General features: G+C 43.7%; 1 protein-coding gene across 1 annotated transcript in view; it reads left to right on the top strand.

Annotated features, from left to right (window-relative positions):
* ASAH1 (N-acylsphingosine amidohydrolase 1) overlaps positions 1–20,136 on the top strand; it is a 29,067-nt gene that overhangs the window by 6,945 nt on the left and 1,986 nt on the right. The window contains exons 2-13 of the mRNA XM_037055231.1: positions 3,745–3,791; positions 7,860–7,950; positions 8,376–8,462; positions 10,575–10,653; positions 14,175–14,249; positions 15,093–15,138; positions 16,197–16,341; positions 16,869–16,923; positions 17,051–17,132; positions 18,838–18,969; positions 19,071–19,194; positions 19,775–19,831. Of these exons, the coding sequence (XP_036911126.1) occupies positions 3,745–3,791; positions 7,860–7,950; positions 8,376–8,462; positions 10,575–10,653; positions 14,175–14,249; positions 15,093–15,138; positions 16,197–16,341; positions 16,869–16,923; positions 17,051–17,132; positions 18,838–18,969; positions 19,071–19,194; positions 19,775–19,831 (1,020 nt within the window). The remainder of the gene's footprint in view (positions 1–3,744; positions 3,792–7,859; positions 7,951–8,375; positions 8,463–10,574; positions 10,654–14,174; positions 14,250–15,092; positions 15,139–16,196; positions 16,342–16,868; positions 16,924–17,050; positions 17,133–18,837; positions 18,970–19,070; positions 19,195–19,774; positions 19,832–20,136) is intronic.

The raw sequence follows: 20,136 nt of genomic DNA on the forward strand, positions 1-20,136 counted from the left end.
GGCAGGCCAGACCCGCCAGGCCAGACCCACCTGCCAGCTGTTCTGGGGAGGCCTGTGGGCTAAGGATGGTTCTTACAGTCTTAAAAAGTTGGGGTGATCAAAAAGAAATGAGTACTTGGTGACATGTAAAAATGACCTCAACGTCACATGCCAGTCTCCATAAACAGCGTTGCTTGGGAACACAGACACACTCGTGGGTTGGCTTACTGCCGTGGCAAAGCCCACGTGTGGTGTGCTCCTGAGGACCTTTCACTGCTGCTCAGGCACTGCAAGTGACGGCTGGCAGCTGAAACTCAACAGCATTTTGAGTGCCACCTGTAGCTGGGTGGCTGATGATTCTAACCTTTAAAAACAATGGCCAGCCCTGGCCGGGTGGGCCCGTTGGTTGAAGCATCGTCCTATACACCAAAAGGTCACTGGTTTGATCCCTAGTCAGGGCACATGCACAAAGCAATTGATGGATGTTTCTCTCTCTGTCTCTCCCCCCCCCCCCCACCAATTTCTCTTTCTCTAAAATCAATAAACATATTCTTGGGTGGTGAGGCTTAAAAAATAAATTAAATACAGTAGTAAAGTAAAATAAAAAATGACCATAGCAAACTATCATTGAACACAAGAAAAGAAGTGAAAAAATTGTTCTCTTGAGGCAAAGTGGAGCATGGATTATCTCGTTACTGAGTTAGATGGCAAAGCCTCGTGTTCATTACGCAGCCACACGAGTTGTGATAAAAGACACTGTGTAACATTACAGCATTAGCCAGTCCTCATGATAGTCCCAAGTCAGAGAAAAATCAAGTACCAGAAAAATAAGAAAATTCAAAGCAGACTATCTCATCACAGCAGAATTTATTTATGAATTTTAAAGCGTGCAAAGAAGCTGCAACCAAAGTAAATCTCCAGGTAGCTCATCAGTTAGCGAAGCAAGGAGAGCCATTTACCAATGGTGAGCGAAATCACACGATTGCAGTAATGTAAGTAATGTGTCCTGAGAAAATTCGTTTCACACAATCAGTCCAGGACTTTGGCGACATCATCAACACGAATTTAAGAACAAGGCCAAAGATTCCTAGCTGTTTTTCCTTGGCTCTTGAAGTTATTAATACTGATCAGTTATTGATATTGTACTTACTAGGGCATCAATGCCAAGTTTCAGACTGAAGAGTGAAACTCTACGAGTAGTCTATCTGAAACAACTACAGGCAGGACGTTTTCAAAGAAGCTGAGAATCTAGGCATTCCGTTCAGACCTAAAGTGGAATCTGCTATGATGTGTAATAATTGACAGTGGAAAAAATATGAGGTCTGTCTGGAAAAAGTCCAACCTTTGTTAACATAATGAGAACAGTTTAAATGACATCGATGTAACCTGGCAGCCAAGGAGAGTGGACTGGAATGCGCATGTGTGAACGATGACGACTTCACTGTACTAGTCAGTGGGAGTGGTAGACACATGCGTGAGTGAGCATGTGGCCATCACATTCATAATGACTATGGGAGTAGAGCAATGAATCTGCATCAAATGTGGCATTAAGCTTGAACATTCCCCCATGGGAACTATTCAGATGACTCAGAAGGCCACAGCTGTGGGCAACTGGTGATTGGCAGCTTCATCACAACAATGTACCTGCCCGTGCATCACATCCCCTGCAGAATTTTTTGGCGAAACATCAAATCACCCTGGTGACTCAGCCCCACTACAGCCCAGATTTGGTACCCTGCAACTTCTGGCTTTTCCCAAAACTAAAATCACCTTTGAAAGGGAAGAGATTTCAGACCATCAATGAAATCCAGGAAAATATGAAGGAGCAGCTAATGGCGTTTGGGAGAACTGTGTGAGGTCCCAAGGTGCCCACTTTGAAGGGGACTATGGCGTCACTGTCCTGTGTACAGTGTTTCTTGTATTTTGTATCTTCAACAAATGTCTCTATTTTTCATATTACATAGCTGGATACCTCCTAGACAGACCTCATGTGTGTGGAGCAGAAAAAGGTTTAGTTGGACAAATGTACAACATTTGTGAAAATGGCACTTAAAAATTGTGGTTATTATATTATCAATTGGCAAACACTTTATGGGAAATTCTTGAATCTCTTACATGTGACTGAATGAGTAATGCCAACCATGAACTTCCTTTGCTCCTGTAGCCTTAACCATCATCATTTCTGTGAATTGGTGTAAGAAATAGATGCTGACTCCTCCTACCCCGCAGCAGTTCGTGGGGTCGGCAGCAGGAAAACGTCACTGTGAGTTTTAAACTCAGGGCTGAGACTGTCACGCTTCCAAACAAGAACCTCCTTCAGCCACTATTATTAAACATTGAATGGCTTTGAAAATCAGCTTTTGCTAAGGTGATCCCGGATGATCAACTTGACATTTAATACCTATTATTTTTATATTGTGATCATTTAGAAATAGAATTTAAATCCTGATGATTGAATTAGCTTTCGATCATTTGATACTCGATACTGTTTCCTACTGAAATCTACCTAACGTTACAAGCAAAAGGGCACTTGTACGAGAACCTCAGTTGCACTGTACTGAAGTTCTTTTCACAACAAGGAACGTTTCAATCATGGGGAGTGTCAAGCTGCTTTATATCCCTCCCATGCTGTTAAAAGTTAACGTGAGATGGAAGAACTTCATTCTCACACAGGTTTTGCTGCCGGTATATTTTTCTGAGCTCAACCTACAGTTCTGGTAGTTTCCTTCCCCCCTCTACCTCCTGCTTATGGTGAATTTATCCTTCTTGTTAAAAGTTATTTAACTTCCATAACATTGAGTCCCCAGAGGAAAGTCAAACAGGTTTGCTCTCGTGAACTAGTAATAAAGAAATCGCAAATTCATGCGGACTTTTTTTTTTGTTCATTTTATGTTAAGAGCTAATTCTGTTTTACTGCTAAGCTTGAGCTCTTCCCTACGTCTCGTTCCTTCGTGGCCTCCTCAGCAGCAGCCTCGGGGTTCGGGGCCATCCTCCCCTCCAGGAGCACAGGGTTTGGTAGTGAAGAGAGAAACAATTGTAATTATAACGCAATGTCAAAACATGGTCATGGAGATGTGCGCGAATGCTGTGGGGGTACAGAGGAGGGGATGAGTGTTTTCACATGGAAAGTAGATGAAGACGTCTTTACAACAGGCACCACAGCAGTGTTTGAACTGGATCTTAGACATTAAAGCCAGAAGTTCACCGGGTAGAGGACATGCATTCCAGGCAGAGGGAACAGCATGTGCACAGGCTTGGAAGGCGAGAGGCTGTAGGACGAGGTTACACTGGCTCCGCATAACGGGGGGAGTAGCAGGGAGGGAGGCAGGGCGGTAAGTTAGGACCAGACTGTGAAGGGCCCTGGACAGTGTGCCCTGGAAGTCTGGTTTGGGATGCAGAACTCCATCGCAGTAGAGTTGGCTCATAAATTCCAGTAACATTACATCCTATCAGGTAATGCAGTGTTAAACCAACCTATTTTATATAAATTTTCCATCTACTTATGCTTCCTCTTTATTTGATATATTTGCAATATAAAAGCCAAATTACCATACATGGCACTAGTGTAAGTTCAGTTGAGACAGAAAATGCACTTAAGTTTGAGATTTTTAGTAGTTTTTATAGGAGGAAAAGACTTTTAAGAGGTATTGAAATGGTCCAAAAGGGCAGTCATTCTTGATTTTGTCTTTACAAGCTTTAACCATGTTTGCAAATTGCCTATTCAATTTGTTATTTTCTGAAACTTAAAATTTTCTTTTTTTTTAGTGGACAGAAGACTGCAGAAAATCAACTTACCCTCCTTCTGGACCAACGTGAGTAAATAGCAGATGATCAAAACTCACATTTTCCTATGCAATGATCTCAGAAAAATAATGGGAGTGAACAAAAATTTAAGTCATGTCCTCTAAGAAAGGCAAAAAATTTTTTTCTCAGGTTTGTGTATTATGTATTTGACTAAGACCCCGGACAAATGTGAAAATACTTCATGATTACTACATCCATTTCTAGCCTATCAAAATCATAGGAGAAAAAAATTCCCATTTTCCACTAAATTCTTCTGTCTACCCCTAGGCGTTTTACTCATCCTGAGAAACTCAGAGCCTAGTTGTGATGCTCTATGGTTCCTGAGTATTAACAACCAGATTTTATTGGGACAAAAAAGTATAGGATCTTACATGGGAAACATTTAAGAAATAAATCTAGCATGATAATCAGAATCTAGCAAGGGGCAAACAGGACTGGAAGACATAGGGAGGGGCCAATACTGTGGTTTTGTGTATTAAACACTGATAATTTTAGTCTAGTTACAGGCATGGCCTTTTCTGGTCCTTTGTAGCTATGTGTCTCTACGGAAGATGTGAGAACAGCTCACCTGCCCAGAGGGTACCAGGGTGTGGGAAAGGAGGAAAGGGATAAGGCAGGGAATCTTGTTTGGCCTGCTCTTCCTTCCGCAGCAAAGCAGCCTGCTGGGGGCAGGGAAGGCAGAGAAGAACTTGAACCAGAGATATCAAGATGCCTCTTCAGTTTATATAGTGCTCTGATCTATTTCATATTGCACTTGCCTAAATTACGCATCCTAGATAGATAGCCTTTGTTCCAGATACAGAGAAACTGGCAAACTAAACTCTTTTGGTTTACTCACCTTTCTGCAGAAAGAGGCCAGTATTTGGCAAGAAGGAAGTTAGATGTAATTGGTTTCTGTGTTTTCCCAAAGCCAGCACCCAACCCCACTTTCTGTCTCCACTAACCAGCACAGCAGCAGTCGTGCCCTATTGACTGCACCCTGAACTTGGCTGGTCTCACTGCCCCAGTTCATGGAACATTGAATGAGTATGTTCCACATTCGAGGCTCCGCTTCTACTCTGTTTCCTGCACTCCTTACTCATGTCTACAAACTGATTGCTCCATAAACCTTCCCTGCTTTTAAGTGGTTCCAAGGTGTCGCGTGCATGTGTGTGTATGTGTGTGCACACGTGTATGACACACATATACAAATAAACACCATTTTCATATCTGTATACAGCAGCACAATGGGACTATTTGTGCCCCGTGTTTCTGCGGGATTCCTTCCTACCTCACTAGGCAGTTCCCACCGCAGAAAACCTCAGCTCCACTCTGATCCTTCGTTCTCTCCTGTGAACTATCTGCGGACCTTGAGATCTGGCAGAGGGGAATCTCAAAGGATGACACATCCTCCCGTCCCTTCTGGGACATCCTTTTCACTCCAGTGCGTAGATTCTGGAGAGATTCTATTCGAGAGAGTAGATTCTGGAGAGAGGTGTGGGCAGCTGTGAGGAAGGAGAGAAAGCACCTGTTTACCCCGCCGGAGCAGTCACTTCAGTGCTGGAGGTCAAGGCCCGACAGCTTGAGCGCCCCTGAATCCATCCGCGGGCCATTAGCTTTTCTCCTCTGCTGTTCGTTGGACCCAGCCTTGGCTGTTGTTCGTGTGGCTGTTGTTTGTGTGTGTCGGCGTGCGTTGTACCACTCGGACTAGGTGCCAAGCCATCTGGGGCGCCAGGTGGGTTCAGTCAATGCTTGATATTGGTTTTGATGACCTGGGCACAGCAGATGCTGTCTCCAAAAATCATTTAACGTGTGTTGTTTGTGGTCAAGTAGAAAAATATCCTACCGTGGACTAAACACTGATGCTGCTAAGTATGCTCCGCATAGGTCTTGAAATCCTCGTTGTCCGCCCAAAACAGATGCTCTTGATATCTCTAGGAAATGCAGTTCAGTACTGAGGTATTTTAGAAAAATATTTAAAGAGAAGTAAAATAGGGGTTTATGGCTAAGCTTTAGTTATTAAAATGATGTTGCTAATCAGATGAACAGTTCTTACCAAGAATTCCGGTTAACGGAGCTGTGGTTGTAGAGAGGTTTCTGGGCGCCCCTTCGCAGTTCTGGAGCCTGACCAGGGGCCCCGAGCTGGAAACGAGTGAGGAGTTTAGGGCAGCTGCAGGGGCGTGGTTTGCATTTTATTGGCTGTTACCCGGGGAGGACCAGCTGACCAGAGTTCTTAGGCAGAACAGGTGCCTTGTTGACAGTGCCGCGGGTGCGCGGGGCTGCAGGGAGCGGCTGATTTCTGGTTGCTGTTTGACCCGGAGATACTGGTGCACGCCAGGGGCCTGCGAGGAGCGCAGGGAGCAGGTTGGAAGCACCTGCCTGTAATAGGATGAAAATAGCTATTGAATTGTGTGGCAAAATTTTGCACGTGACGTTATGATCAGCCAGAAATGGAATTTATTTCCATTTATTTTTATAAATGGAATTTATAAAAAAAGCTTTATACAAAGCTTTTTTCCCCCTAGGAATTAAGAAGGATAGTGTTTAACATAGATATCAGCCACTAAGGAAGTGTTTGAAACGCGTAGAATTTATCCACTGCAATTCGGTTTAAATGTGTGTCCAGAGGCAAGTGTGCTTTTCTTTCCCACCTGCATCAGGACACTGCTGGCCGTGGGTCAGCAGTCTCATGAAGCCACATACCTATACCCAGGCTCCAGGCTCAGCAGCAGTCTTTAGAGAAACAAATAATTATTTGTGTCCATAGAAGTGTAAGTGGGACCACGGCTCATGACTTTGAGGAACGAACCCATCTCTGCTACAGACCCAAGTGTGGCTCCCACTTGAACCTGGCAGCCTGGTGGCGCTGCACACGCTGGACCACAGCCCGCGCTTTTCTGCGGCCGAGTGGTGGTGGTTTTGGTGTAGTTCTTAAAAAAACTTACTGGGGTGACATTGGTTGATAGAAGCATGTAAGTTTCTGGTGTATAATGCTATAATAGATCATGTACATACTGTATTGTGTTCACCACCCCAAGTCCAGTCTCCTTCCATGTACCCCCCATGCCCTCTCCTACCTCCCTCCACCCCCCTTTCTGCTGGTAATCGCTGTACTGTGTCTGTGTCTATGAGGGTTGTTTGGGGTTTGTTTGTTTGTTTGTTTCATCCTGTCACCTTTTTTACCCAGTACTCCTCGCCTCTGACAGCTGTCAGTCTGTTCTCTATCTTAGGCGTAGTTTCAAGCTGATAAATCACTGAATGGCACACCCTCAGAGGCTATTTGAGTGTAGCAACAATTGCCAGAAGATAGCACTTTCATAGCAGCAGAACAGGTATAAAGTTCATCCACCAGAGAGAAATAGGGCCCCGGTCCATTAATAACGGAACGGTGTGGACGTTGCTGTAGACTGAGCAGAAATTGCTCTGTGTATGTTGGTAAGTGGGAAGCTGGGGCATGGGTGTGATCCCCCAGTGCTGGGCCTTGGATTTCCGACAGAAGAATGAGACGGGAGAAGCACAGCAGGGAGAGTGAGGTGGTGGAGCTCGTGGGCAGCTGATACGTGGTGCCACTTTGGGGTCTTCAGGGGTGACCTTTCTAAGGCCAGCGGTGATTTGGCACTGGTGCCGGACTGTCTGAGAGGAACTGCTGACTGGGAAACCAGTTAGTGAAGTTCCCAAGCTTAGACTAAACTTTTGCAGAGATTTAGGAGGAAAAAAGAGGTATTTTCTAGCAGTGATGTAACCCTGTTACATGTAACCCTGCAACCAAAACTGATTCTTTCGCCTATCACCAGTCACGTTAACGTTTCAGTATGTGTCGTCTCTTCCAAGAGTTCTGAAATGCCTTAGGATCATATACAACGTAGGACGGAAGCTCTCGGAAATGAGCGTTTGCAAGTTTTCATTCGAAGACTGACTTCTATATTGTTACTAAAACTCTATCTCATACAGGGGGACTACGTGGTAACTGAAAAAAATACAATAAAGATTAAATGTTTAAAAAGGAATATATCTTTAACATGTCCATAGAGCTATAACTACCTAACGCCCATTAAAACTGCTTTTAATATTTCAAGATGCGACACCTTTCGTTACAGCTACCGGGGGCCAGTCCCGTGGTACACCATAAATCTTGACTTGCCGCCCTACAAGAGATGGCACGATTTGCTCACTGAGAAGGCGTCGTCGGTAAGCTGCGACTCTCAACTCTTCTGTTTCTGACTTCATTGACTGTGATTGCACAGACACACAAAATTACACACCAAGTAGTTTAAGAATGAGCTTTGGATTCTTGGGTGCCATTGGCAAGAAACGCCAGCAGAGGAAAAGATGCCGTTCCTTGTCTGTCGCTTCTTGCTCTTTTTACCGGCCTTGGCCTTTGCTTCTTTCTCTCTGTCTCATCTGCCTTCAGCTGTATGGTTGATCACAGGTCATGTTAAAGATGGGTTGTGTTTATCCTTAACTGGAAATATTTTCCAATATCACCCTATTTTACTTCTCTACCTATGCATAAAACAAGAGGCCTATATCTGTTTTCATTATACCAGTATTAATCTTAGAGGTCAGTACTGCTTTATGTTTCTTATTAATTAGTTAATTAACTAATTTTACAGCTGAAGATTATTGTGAACTCAATGAAGGACGTAGCAAATGCTTTTGTTCCAAGTGGAAAAATTATGCAGATCGTGGATCAAAAATTGGTAAGAAATACTATTGCCTATAATAAATTTTAAACACACCCAGTTCAGAAGAGCCTCTGGTATTTACTTAAAGGCATAATTTTACAGCCTCCTGTAAGGAGCTCGGGCATGATTATGTTTATTCTAGACGACTTTCAAAACTTCAGAGGGACTGAGGGCTCTGGGGCTTAGTCCCTTCAGAGTAACAGGACATAAAGTGGATGGCAAATTGTGGCAGTCCGCTGCTCTTTCGTTTTTTTTTTTTAAAGTATTGACAATTTTACAGAACAATGGGAAAAATATACATACTTCATCTGGGAGTGTGGCATTTCCTTCCCCTTATGTATACACGGGTTTACAGCTATGGAATACTTGGGGTTTTTTTAAGTACCCGACTGAGTATTCGAGGACACGAGAGACTTTTCTCAGCTGGCCCTGTGCTTTCTGGAGTCCCTCCGGAGCTGTGACCTTTGACACTCCCATGGGTCACGTGTCTCTCTTGGGTACACATTCGCCACACCATTTCATTTTCTTCCTAGTCCTGCAAGAAGACTCTAGTTCTCAGCCCCTTTTTAAAATTTAGGTGGAACCTGTGGAAACTCTGGCCCCTGGGACCCCCCGAGAGAGCCTCGTCACCTTACTTCACCCTATTCCAGTCTTTGCTCTGGACCCTCACTGGCCTGCGGGGTGCAAAGAATGGGTGGGGGCAGGGGATGCTGGGGTGGTTGGGGCACGCCAAGGCCCCAGGGCAGCTATTTTGACCTAAGGACATTTGGGATTGAATAGTATTTTGTTGTGAGGGGCAGTCTGTGCACTGAGGGATCTGTGGCAGCATCCCTGGTGTCTACCCACCGGTTGCTAGTAGTAGCCCTTTAGTTGTGACAACCGAAAATGTCTTCTAGATTCACCAAAGCTCCCAGGGAAGGGGGTGGGCAGGAAAGCCACCCCTGGTTGCTGATCACTGTCCCAGAGGCCGGATGCCCCAGCATGTCCTTCCTATAACACTTGCTCCTGCCCAACTTGCCATCTCGCATGTGTATGCTCCTACTCACCTGACCTCCCCAAAATGCACATGTTGCCAGGAGCAGCCGCAGAAGAGGCCCCCACGTGCCCCCTGCCTGTCCCCTCCTCCGCGTGTCAGCAGGGGGCAGCATACAGAGGGTGCAGGCTTTGTAATCGAGCATTGGGGCGTTTGTTCCTTAAACACTGGATTTTAAGGGTGGGTCAGCCGCATCCCAGCTGCGTGTCCTTGGACAAGTTTCTTAGCTCACGAAACCTCAGCTCTGTCCTCAGGGAGAGCTTACTGAGACACACTGTGTGTGGTGGTCGTGAGGACTGCCTGACACGCTGCAGGTGCAGCACCGTGCCTGGGTGTAGTAAGTGGTGAACGCATGCTCAGTGAGTCCTTTTTGTGTTAAATTGGAGGAAATAGTCCACGTGTGTGCTGCCTGAGGCCATAGTCCATACAAATAGTAAACTGGTAAGCAAATTGAGCAAACTGGTGAGACTTGTAAATTTTAAACGTATTATCTTAGCAAGAGGCTATGTGAGCCTAAATTTTGACCTCACTGTTAGTGAACCGTGGCAGTTAAGGATAAAAATATGATGAATGCCATCGAAGTTGCTCATGTGTTTACTATTTGCTAACAGAATGCATATAGCAGCTTAGCCCACGATCATATATTAACCCAAACAGAAGTTTTCGTGAGTGACTAGATACAGGTTTTTGCTGTGTGAGGAGGGAAGGAAACCAGTCATGAGGGTGAAATGCCATTGGCTAAAGGGTGGGTTTGAGTAGAGAGGTAAGGCGGCTCCCTGTGATGCTGCTGTTGTGGGTCGTAGCAGGGCATCCACCGTTCCCGTGCCCTGTCTCTGCGGAGGGGCGAAATAGAAACGATCCGAGATGCACATGTCTCTGTGTGATGCCGGAGAAGAGACGAGCCTAAGAGTACAAAAGTGAGAGTTAGAGCAAGTATGACATAGATCTTTTAAAAACACATGATGTAGAAAAGAAGTGTCTTAAAAATAAGACCACCTATTGGGGAGCAGTCTCTAGGACACATTCGGTGTAAAAGAACCAGATCTGGAAGCAGCACTTGAGGTTGAGTGATTGTTAATTTGTTTGGTTTTCAGCCTGGTCTACTCGGCAACTTTCCTGGCCCCTATGAGGAGGAAATGAAGGGGATTGCCGATGTGACTGGCATACCTTTGGGTAAGGTTCGTTTCTCAGCTTTTAGACAGTTTAATAAAGCACTTCAGTTTTTTTATTGCAGTATGGTATACATCCGGGGAAGTGCACAGACCTTAAGGATGCAGCTCAATAGAATTTTAAAAATACTTACATGCATGTAATTGCAACTCAGATCAACATGCAGAGAATTCCAGCCATCCAGAATGCTCCCTCACACCTCTTTGTGGACAGTAGCGCCTCCCCAGGTGGCTGTTGTTCTGGCTTTACCTCCATTAGTTTCTCCTCTTGAACGTTTCCAGATGGAACCGAGCTGTGCGCGCTATCATCTGCTTTCTTATTCCTGTCGTATGAACAGGAGATTGGGGTTGTCCCAGATTTTGGATGTTAAGAATGAACACGTATGAACTTTCTTATACATCTCTTAATGAGCATATGCACTCATTTCTCTCAGATATGCAAAGGAGACCCCCCAATGGGATTTATTTGTAAAAATTGTGTGTTCTTGTATGCTTACACTTCAGTCACCTTCAGAGTACTGTCTATTTGATATAATACACCAATCAAGATGTTTTTTCTGCTGCTCAAGCCAGTTTTTGAACTTGTCGATTTTGATGTCTTTTAGGGCTTCTGCCATTTTTGTTTCACCTCTTCCACATCGGCAAAATGTTTCCCTTTGAGGATGTTTTTCGCAGAGAGGCGCTAAAACCTCGGGGAAACAAATAGAAAGTTGCTTGTAGTCAGATCAAGTGAATAGGGAGGGTGGGGCTTGGGGGTCATGCCATTTTTGGTCAAAAGTTGCTGATCACTCAGCGCGTTGTGGCCAGGTGTACTCGTAAATCACTCATTGTGAAATGGGCAAATGTGTTAAAAGGGTCTTCAAAAAAAGTTCCTGGAAGCTGAACACAGCCTCTCACAATGACACCAGCTGGCACACTGATACAGATGGGTTCCTAGAACATTCACCTAGCCAGGGAAGCCTGTCCTACTAGAAGATAATTATCCCCTGTCCGCCATTCAGAAGATAATTCCAGTGGTTTCTGGGGTTCCCCCATGTACTGGGTGACAGAGTAGCTGCATGTTTAGCCTGGTAGATTCTGCCAACCAGTCTTCCAAAGTGGTTGTATCCACTGGCCGTCAGCAAAGCATCCAAGTTCTAATTTTCTCTACTTGATTCTATTCTACTTGATAGTCTTTTTCATTTGAGCCATTTTATTTAGCGTGCTATGGTATCCCGTTATTGTCTCCTTTGCATTTGCCTGATGGCTGATGAGAGCGAACAGTTTATTGACCCTTTTCTTCCTTCTTTGTGCTAGTTAAACTCTTATGCTCATCTTATCTCTTTGAAGAAATTCTTTATATTTTCTGAGTAAAAGGTTTTTTTTGTCTGAGTAAAAGTTTTTTTGTAAGAAATATGTATTCCAAATACCTTCTCCAAGTCTGTAGCTTGCTTTTTTATTCTCTTATTGGTGTCTTTTGATGAACAAAAATTCTTAATTTTAATAAAGTTCATTTCCTCATTTTTTTAGGGGTAGTGCTTTTTGTGTCCATTTAAGAAATCTTTGCAGCCCTGGCTGGTGTAGCTCAGTGGACTGAGTGCGGGCCTGCGAACCACACGATCGCAGTTCATTTCCCAGTTGGGACACATGCCTGGGTTGCAGGCCAGTTCCCAGTTCCCAGTTCCCAGCAGGGGACGCATGAGAGGCAACCATACATTGATGTTTCTCTCTCTCTCTCCTTCCCTTCCCCTCTAAGATAAATGAATAAAATCTTAAAAAAAAAAAAGAAATCTTTGCATATGCCGAGGTCGTGAAAATATCCTTCTCACTTGTAGATGTTTCTCATTTACTTGTTACTTAACCTACCTTGGATTAACTGTGGGTGTGGCAGGAGGGAAGGGCCAAGTTTAAGGTTTTCCCACATGGACCCTCCCTCCCTCCAGTGGACTCAGCAGCGCTTCTTGGAAAGACCAGCCTTCCCTCAGTGAATTGCGCTGGTGGTCTTGATGGCAGTCAGAGGATTGTATACATGTGATTCAGGTTGTGGACTTTCTGTTAAGCTTCATTGATCTGTTTGTCTTTACTTACACTAATACCGTGCCACTGCAGGCACTAAAGCTTTATAATAAGTCTTAAAGTATGTAGTGTAAGTTTTCCAACTTTATTTTTCCTCAGAGTTCTTTTCGCCATTCTAGACCCTTTGCATTTCCATATGAATTGTAGACTCAGCCCATCAACTTTGACAAAATAGCCCGCTGATATTTTGGGTGGGGTTGTAACACCCAGTCTTCCAATCTGTGAATGTCGTGTATGAAATTTCAGTATTGGTAGGTTATTGGTTTTTCTGAGCTGCACTTTAAATTTTTATTGAGGATGACTTGCATATTACTCATCCATACATCCTTCATCACATTGTTTCTCATAGTCTTCATATTCATCATGTTCTTAGGTACTGATGTTTTTGGAAACCACTTTTAAATTTTCATTTCCAACCAATAGTATTGAATGAAACAGACTTTTTCTGCCACCCCCCAAATTTTCTTTTTAAACTACTGAACAATAGAATTATTTTAAGTAGCCTGTATATCCTGGTTTTACAAGAGAGATGATTGAGAATTTCTGGAAATCAATAGTATTTATCAACAAAAATGGCTAGATTTTTTTTTGTTTCTGCTTCTTTGAAAAATGATTTAAAGGGAGGTCTCAAAAATGATCCACAAAGATAATTAGCATACAGAAAATATACATTGGTAGCCTGTATGAGAAGTAAGTCTTTAATTTATTTATTATGTAAAGAACTGCAGCAAATGAATACCACATAAATATCTCAAGAGAAAAACGGATTAAAAATATTAACCAATGATTCATAATAAAAGAAAATAAGAGTGGAATTTCATCAAAACAGAAATCAAATGGAAAAAGACCCACATTAAATTGGGGTGAAAAAATGTTAACCCTAATATATTAACATGATTTGGAACAGTGAAAATGTATATCACTGAATTATTAAATGCTAAATGGTATTATTATTACTATGCAGTTTTGGAAGAATATACAAAAATTAAAATGTTTTACAATGAACTTTCTTTGTAAGCTCTGTACTTATTAATACTTCCGGTATTTCTTTTCTCGGCTTCGAATATTGGTCACACTCTAAAAATCTAGTCAAAACACTTCTCAGCATGCAACCAAAAGCCAGATGCATTAAATTTTTGTAGTTGAGTCTCCCGAAGAAAACTAAAAGCAAGCATATGGGTGAAAAAATGTGGATGTTATGGTGTAATAGAATTCCCCCATGCCCAGATGTTCAGCTTACCCAGTGGGTCCCCCTTTGGGGAGCCCCTTTGGGGACTAGTCTTGTCATCCATCTGCAGTGCACAGGCTGGTGAGCCTGTCACTCAGCCGGCCACGCAGGTATGTTCGGACCGGCCTGCCAGAGCAGAAACGCACACGGGGTGGAGAGCTCGGCCCTTACTTGAAAAGGAAGTTTCTATAATGTCATGGTTCTCTATATTAACGGAAAAAATTGTCTGTCTTTTCTCATAGGAGAGATTATTTCATTCAACATTTTCTATGAGTTTTTCACCATTTGTACTTCGATAATCGCAGAGGACAAAAAAGGTAAGCGTGCCGATGGAATTAGGACTTGTAACATCTCAGTTTGCTTTGTAAATTTCATGTGTGTTGCACACAGTTTTACGGATTTCGATACATTTTTAAAGGTAAACTGAACACTATCCTTATTTTAAGGCCACTGTGATGCCTATTGAAGTTCAATTCAGGCATGCAAAACAACTTGGAAGAAGTGTTTCAGGACTATTAACATGTTTGCCCTTCCTCGTGGTCTACTCATACTCATCTTCAGGATCTGATATAAGCACTCACAGGATGCTTAATAGTCTTCTTAATTGTAATGGTCCCAGCCTTTCCCTGAAGCCCAGGACAGATCATCCATCAGCCAAGAGACCCTTGGATGGACCACCGTCGCCTTCCCATGGTTTTCCTGGCAGAGCCCCGGAGTACAAAGCACAAGATGACTTAGTCTGAGTCACTCTTATTTTTGACCTGTACTTTGTTATAAAGTCTGCCCGTACCTAATCCTTGAGGTGTCCAGCTATGGGTAGCAATGCCTGAAGGATCTTGGCAAGTCACATTAGGTGACAGTAACGTAACTGTGTCCGAGTAGGACAGTGTCCTAGTGGACCAAAGAATGACCACTGATCCTTTCCCCATATTCTAACCTTACCTGGAACCCTGTGTTCTCTGGGATTATGGGGGGGTCTGGCCAATGTGACAAGGAGAACAGTTTGATCTTAATACTTACAGTATCAAGATGCTGCCTAATTCTTCTTGTTGGATTTAACAGTTGTGCATATCAGTGAACCAGAATGAAGCGGCCAGCTTTAAGATCTATCGTACTATCATAACTGCTTCTACGCATCTCTTTTGCTTTCTTTCAATTAGGTCATTTAATACACGGGCGAAACATGGATTTTGGAATATTTCTTGGGTAAGTAAAGAGAATGGTGTGTATCAGTCCTTAAGAAGAGTAGATTGTGTTACACTGATGAAAAGTCCCAAGTTGTGCTCCAAGTGCGACTGCAAGGGAAGAGCGTGGGTTCCTTCGTTTTGGGACAAGACGGGCACACGCTTACTCAGTTGTTGGTGACTTTGTACCTGAGTGGTACCTAGTGAACAGAGATCTGGAACATGCTTGAAGGCCCAGATGCACGTGCAGTTTATTGCTAAAAAGGAAGAATTGCTCTGGCTAGTGTGGCTCAGAGGATTGAGTGCCTGCCCGCGAAGCAAAGGGACACCAGTTTGATTCCTGGTCAGGGCACGTGCCTGGGTTGTAGGCCAGGTCCCCAGTGGGAGGGGCGCATGAGAAGCAACCACACACTGATGTTTCTCTCCCTCTCTTTCTCCCTCCCTTCCCCTCTCTAAAAATAAATAAGTAAAATCTAAAAAAAAAATCTCTAAAAAAGGAAGAATAGCCTTCCGTTTTATGTCTCAATCTTTCTGGAAAAAATGTACCAGGGCTTTACAATGAGGGACTGAATTTGAATGAGGGGCTTACAGTTTGTGGGCTGTTGTATTGGGAGAACTGCTCAGCCTCTCCGAGCTTCAGTTTGGTCATATGGACAATGGAGGGCAAAACGCCTATATGGCAAAGTTCTTTTTTATGTTGAATTGATTGGGGTGCCATTGGTTAATAAAATTATATAGGTTGCAGGTGTGCAGTTCTATCATACATTATCTGTAGGTTATATTGTGTGTTCACCAGCCTTCCATCACCATTTATCCCCCGTCACCCTCTTCTAGGTCCCCCACCCCCTTTCCCTCTGGTAAGCACCATACTGTTGTCTACGTACCTGAGTTGTGGTTGTTTTTTGTTCGTTTTTCTGTTTAATCCCTTTACCCCCAGCCCCCTCCCCTCTGACGAAAAGTTCTTACTACGGTTGATCACTAGGGATTAGATAAAGTACCTAGTATAAAGCATGGGCATCATCATTATATTCATCATTATCGTCATTGTTCTGAAATGTCACTAAAATTCATCTTTTATAGGTGGAATATAAATAATAACACCTGGGTCGTAACCGAGGCGCTGAAACCTCTAACAGTGAACTTGGACTTCCAGAGAAACAACAAAACTGTCTTCAAGGCGTCAAGCTTTGCTGGCTATGTGGGCATGTTAACAGGATTCAAACCGGTAAGGAATGTCCCGTTGCGTAGCATTGCAGGTAGCTCTGCACCCTGCTTTTCCTCTCTGCGAAGGGTGGATCTTAGGAAGCCCCTGTACACCCGTTCGCACTTGTCGTCGCCTTCGCAGGAGTGGGCTCACATGGTAGAGAGGAGCAGAAAGGAAATGAAGGTTCCTGAGCCCGTTCTGGGGGCAAAGTATGTGGCTGCATGTCGGGACGGGGGAATGGCCGCCTGGAATCTGGTCCTGGGTCTCTGCCACTCAGGCACGCTAGGCATGAATTCTCTGCACTGCAGACTCTTCGTTAGAAAAGGGAGGCCAATGACACCGCATCTACTTACCTCACACCCAAGGCGTGAAAGTGCTTGGAATTTCTGAAACAGTTCTGTTAATAGCCCGTGACGTCATCGTGGTTTTGGTTAGTCACTGCATTCCATACGCCCCAGTCCAGGTCTCCATCGACCACGGGGAGTTTGGCGAGAGGACCTTGCCCAGGGTGGTCTCGGTTTCTGACTTCACTCCTTTCTTTTTCTCAGGGACTGTTCAGTCTTACACTCAATGAGCGTTTCAGTACAAATGGCGGTTACATGGGTGAGTAGACAGTTGTTAAATGAAATGGAGATTTCACAGGCGTTTTAAGAGGAGAGCTGGCTCTGCCTGTGGTTCAGTCTCTCCCATTGCCGGCCTTGTGACCCTGCGTGTGTCTGCTCCCTTCCAGGTGTCATAGAGTGGATTTTGGGGAAGAAGGATGCCATGTGGATAGGCTTTATCACTAGATCAGTCCTGGAAAATAGCACAAGGTAATCTGGCTGCTTTATCATCAAATTTAATATTCATTTTCTTTGACTTTAAAATTATTTTTAGTGATATAATTGGTGTATAACATTAATTAAGGTATACAAAGGTTTTATTATCTGTATACATTGCAAAGTGATTTTGTAGATTGAACTGGTAGATTGCTTTAGGTAGTATGGACATCTTAACAATATTAATTGAGGTGGATTAATATTTGCAATATTAATCCATGATCATGGATTGTTCTCAATCCATGGATTGTTCTCAATCCATGAACATGGAATATCTTTCCATTTATTTATATCTTCCATTTCTTTAATCAATGTCTTCTATTTTTCAGTGTGCTGGTATTTCACCTTTTGGATTAAGCTTATTCCTTGGTATTTTGTTCTTTTGGATGCAGTCCTTTTAGTTTCCTTCTCAGAGCTCATTATTAGTGCATAGCTACTGATTTTTTATCTTATCCTGCAACTTTACTGAATCTGTTAGTTCTAACAGTTTGTGTGTGTGTGTGAAGTCTTCCAGTTTTCTATATATAGTATTATGTCATCTGTGAATAGCGAGCTTTACTTCTTCCTTTCTGATTTGGATGCCTTTTGTCTCTCATGCATGATCGCTGTCTAGTGCCGTAAAAAGAATACTGAATAAAAATGGTAACAGTGGGCATCTCCGCCTTGTTCCTAATCTTAGAAGAAAAGCATTCAGCTTTTCACCACTGAACGTTATCTGCGAGCTTGTCACACGTGGCCTTTGTGGTGTTGAGGCACGTCCCCTCTGTACCCATATTGTGTGGTTTTTAATCATCGGTGTATGTTGGAAATTGTCAAATGCTTTCTCCGCCTCTGTTGAGACTGTCACACGGTTTTTATCCTTCATTTTGTTAACGTGGTGTATCACTTGGCTTTGTGGTTGTTGCACCATCTCTGCATCCCTGGGGTCCATCCCACTTGATCATGGTGGATGATCCTTTTAGTGGGTTGTATTTTTTTAATTACTCATATTGAAATATAAACAATTTTCTAGGTTACCTTCCATCGAAGAATTATTTCAGAGTTTCTGAGGTGACCCTCGTATGGAATTCTTCATTTACGTGTGTGGTGTGTGTGTTAACAGGAAGTGAATTGTTTAAAAAATGTAAGAGAGAATGCCACTACGACAAAAGAAAATGACCCATGCATAAAATAAAAAATGTACAATAAAATGTTCATTTAAATCACAATGCCTGTTAACCTGGAAATTATATTCTGTGCAGAAACTTTACAATAGCAGAATGGCCTGCAGCCGGCACTACATCAAAATGACTTAGAATGGACAAGTCTACTCCCAGTGCCTTCCAGGAATGAGAATAGTACTTTTTTGCAGATCCACTTCATTTATCAATAGCCCCCATTTTTAAGGTTTACTCTGTACTCCCTAAGGCCCCTCTGTGGTAATGAGCACTGTTCCCCCTGGTTCTGTTGTGGAGTGAAAGGCACACACAGTAAGGGTGGGAGACGCCCTGAGGCTGTTGTGCCCCAGACCGGAGGGGACATTTCGGATCGGTGTCCGGCCACATCTGAGTTAGAGCTGCCCCCCCCGAGCCATTGCTGACCACCCTTTCTTAAAGAACGTGTTCCTCAACTATTTGTTTTCACTTAGTGTCCGTCGTTAAAAATCTTTGATGCCGTGTCAACTAAAAATTTTTGCTTTTTAAAAAATGTTTTTATGTAGTTATGAAGAAGCCATGAATATCCTGATCAAAACGAAGATACTGGCCCCCGCCTACTTCATCCTGGGAGGCAACAAGACTGGGGAGGGCTGTGTGATCACACGGGACAGGAAAAAATCTCTGGATGTGCACGTGTAAGTGTTGGTGCTGCGGCAGAACCGGAACTGTGGCCCGGACTGACGTGGGTGCAGGTGCGAGGCGTGGGCCTGAGGGGAGTCTCTCTCTCTCTGTTTAGACTCGACCCTGAGCAGGGTAGGTGGTATGTGGTGGAAACTAATTATGACCGCTGGAAGAACCCCTTCTTCCTTGATGATCGCAGAGGAGCTGCAAAGATGTGTCTCAACCATACAACACAAGACGTAAGTAACACAAGAGATGGTGACGTTCAAGATTCCGTCGGTTCTGGCATTTTTCTTTGGCTTCTATGGAATTGATAAACTTCATCCTATCCAGTGTCGAGGGAAAGTCACACTGAGGGGTTTTTTTTTTATTCATTTATTTTTAGAGGGGAAGGGGAGAGGGAAATATCAATGTATAGTTGCCTCTCGTGGGTCCCCTGCTGGGGACTGACCTGCAACCCAGGCATGTGCCCTGACTGGGAATCGAACCGCGATCATGTGGTTCGCAGGCCTGCGCTCAATCCACTGAGCTACTCCAGCCAGGGCTGTTTTAAAGAGCTAAATTTTGCTGTACTTACCTTTTTTATTCTAATTCTGGACACCGCTCGGTGAAGTTGAATGACAAACAGGCAAGAATTAAAGGGGGAGGAAGAGTCAGAAAGAAAAAGTGATACATTAGAACCATTAGTTCTGCTTCTGACAGTGACCCCAAGGGACATTCGTTTAGGGAGTTGGAGGGAGGTGGATGGAAGAACGTCTTGGTTTCTGACCCATTTGTGTGGATAAGTCTCGTGCTAAACAAACTATTTTTGTGTTTTAGAGTATCTCATTACCAACCATGTATGATATCCTGTCAACAAAACCTGTCCTCAACAAGGTATTTACAGTTTTTATGGATTGACTGATTGGAGAGAGAGGAGGAGAGGGAGGGAGGGAGAGATGGATGGAGGGAAGCAGACAGACAGACAGACATCAACATCAATCTGCTGCTCCACTCACCTACACATTCATTGGCTGATTCTTGTATGTGCCCTGACCGGGGATCCAACCTGCAACCTTGGCATATTGGGGTGATCTCTACCCACCTGAGCCCCTGGCCAGGGCTTAAAAATATATACATGTATTTGCTTTTAGGGAAAGAATTTCGTCCTGTGTTTTATCTGCCCCCACCTCCTGCCCCAT

The sequence above is a fragment of the Sturnira hondurensis genome, unplaced genomic scaffold (genome assembly GCF_014824575.4).
Source record: "Sturnira hondurensis isolate 20B ecotype Veracruz unplaced genomic scaffold, ASM1482457v3 Scaffold0008640, whole genome shotgun sequence".
Taxonomy (NCBI): domain Eukaryota; kingdom Metazoa; phylum Chordata; class Mammalia; order Chiroptera; family Phyllostomidae; genus Sturnira; species Sturnira hondurensis.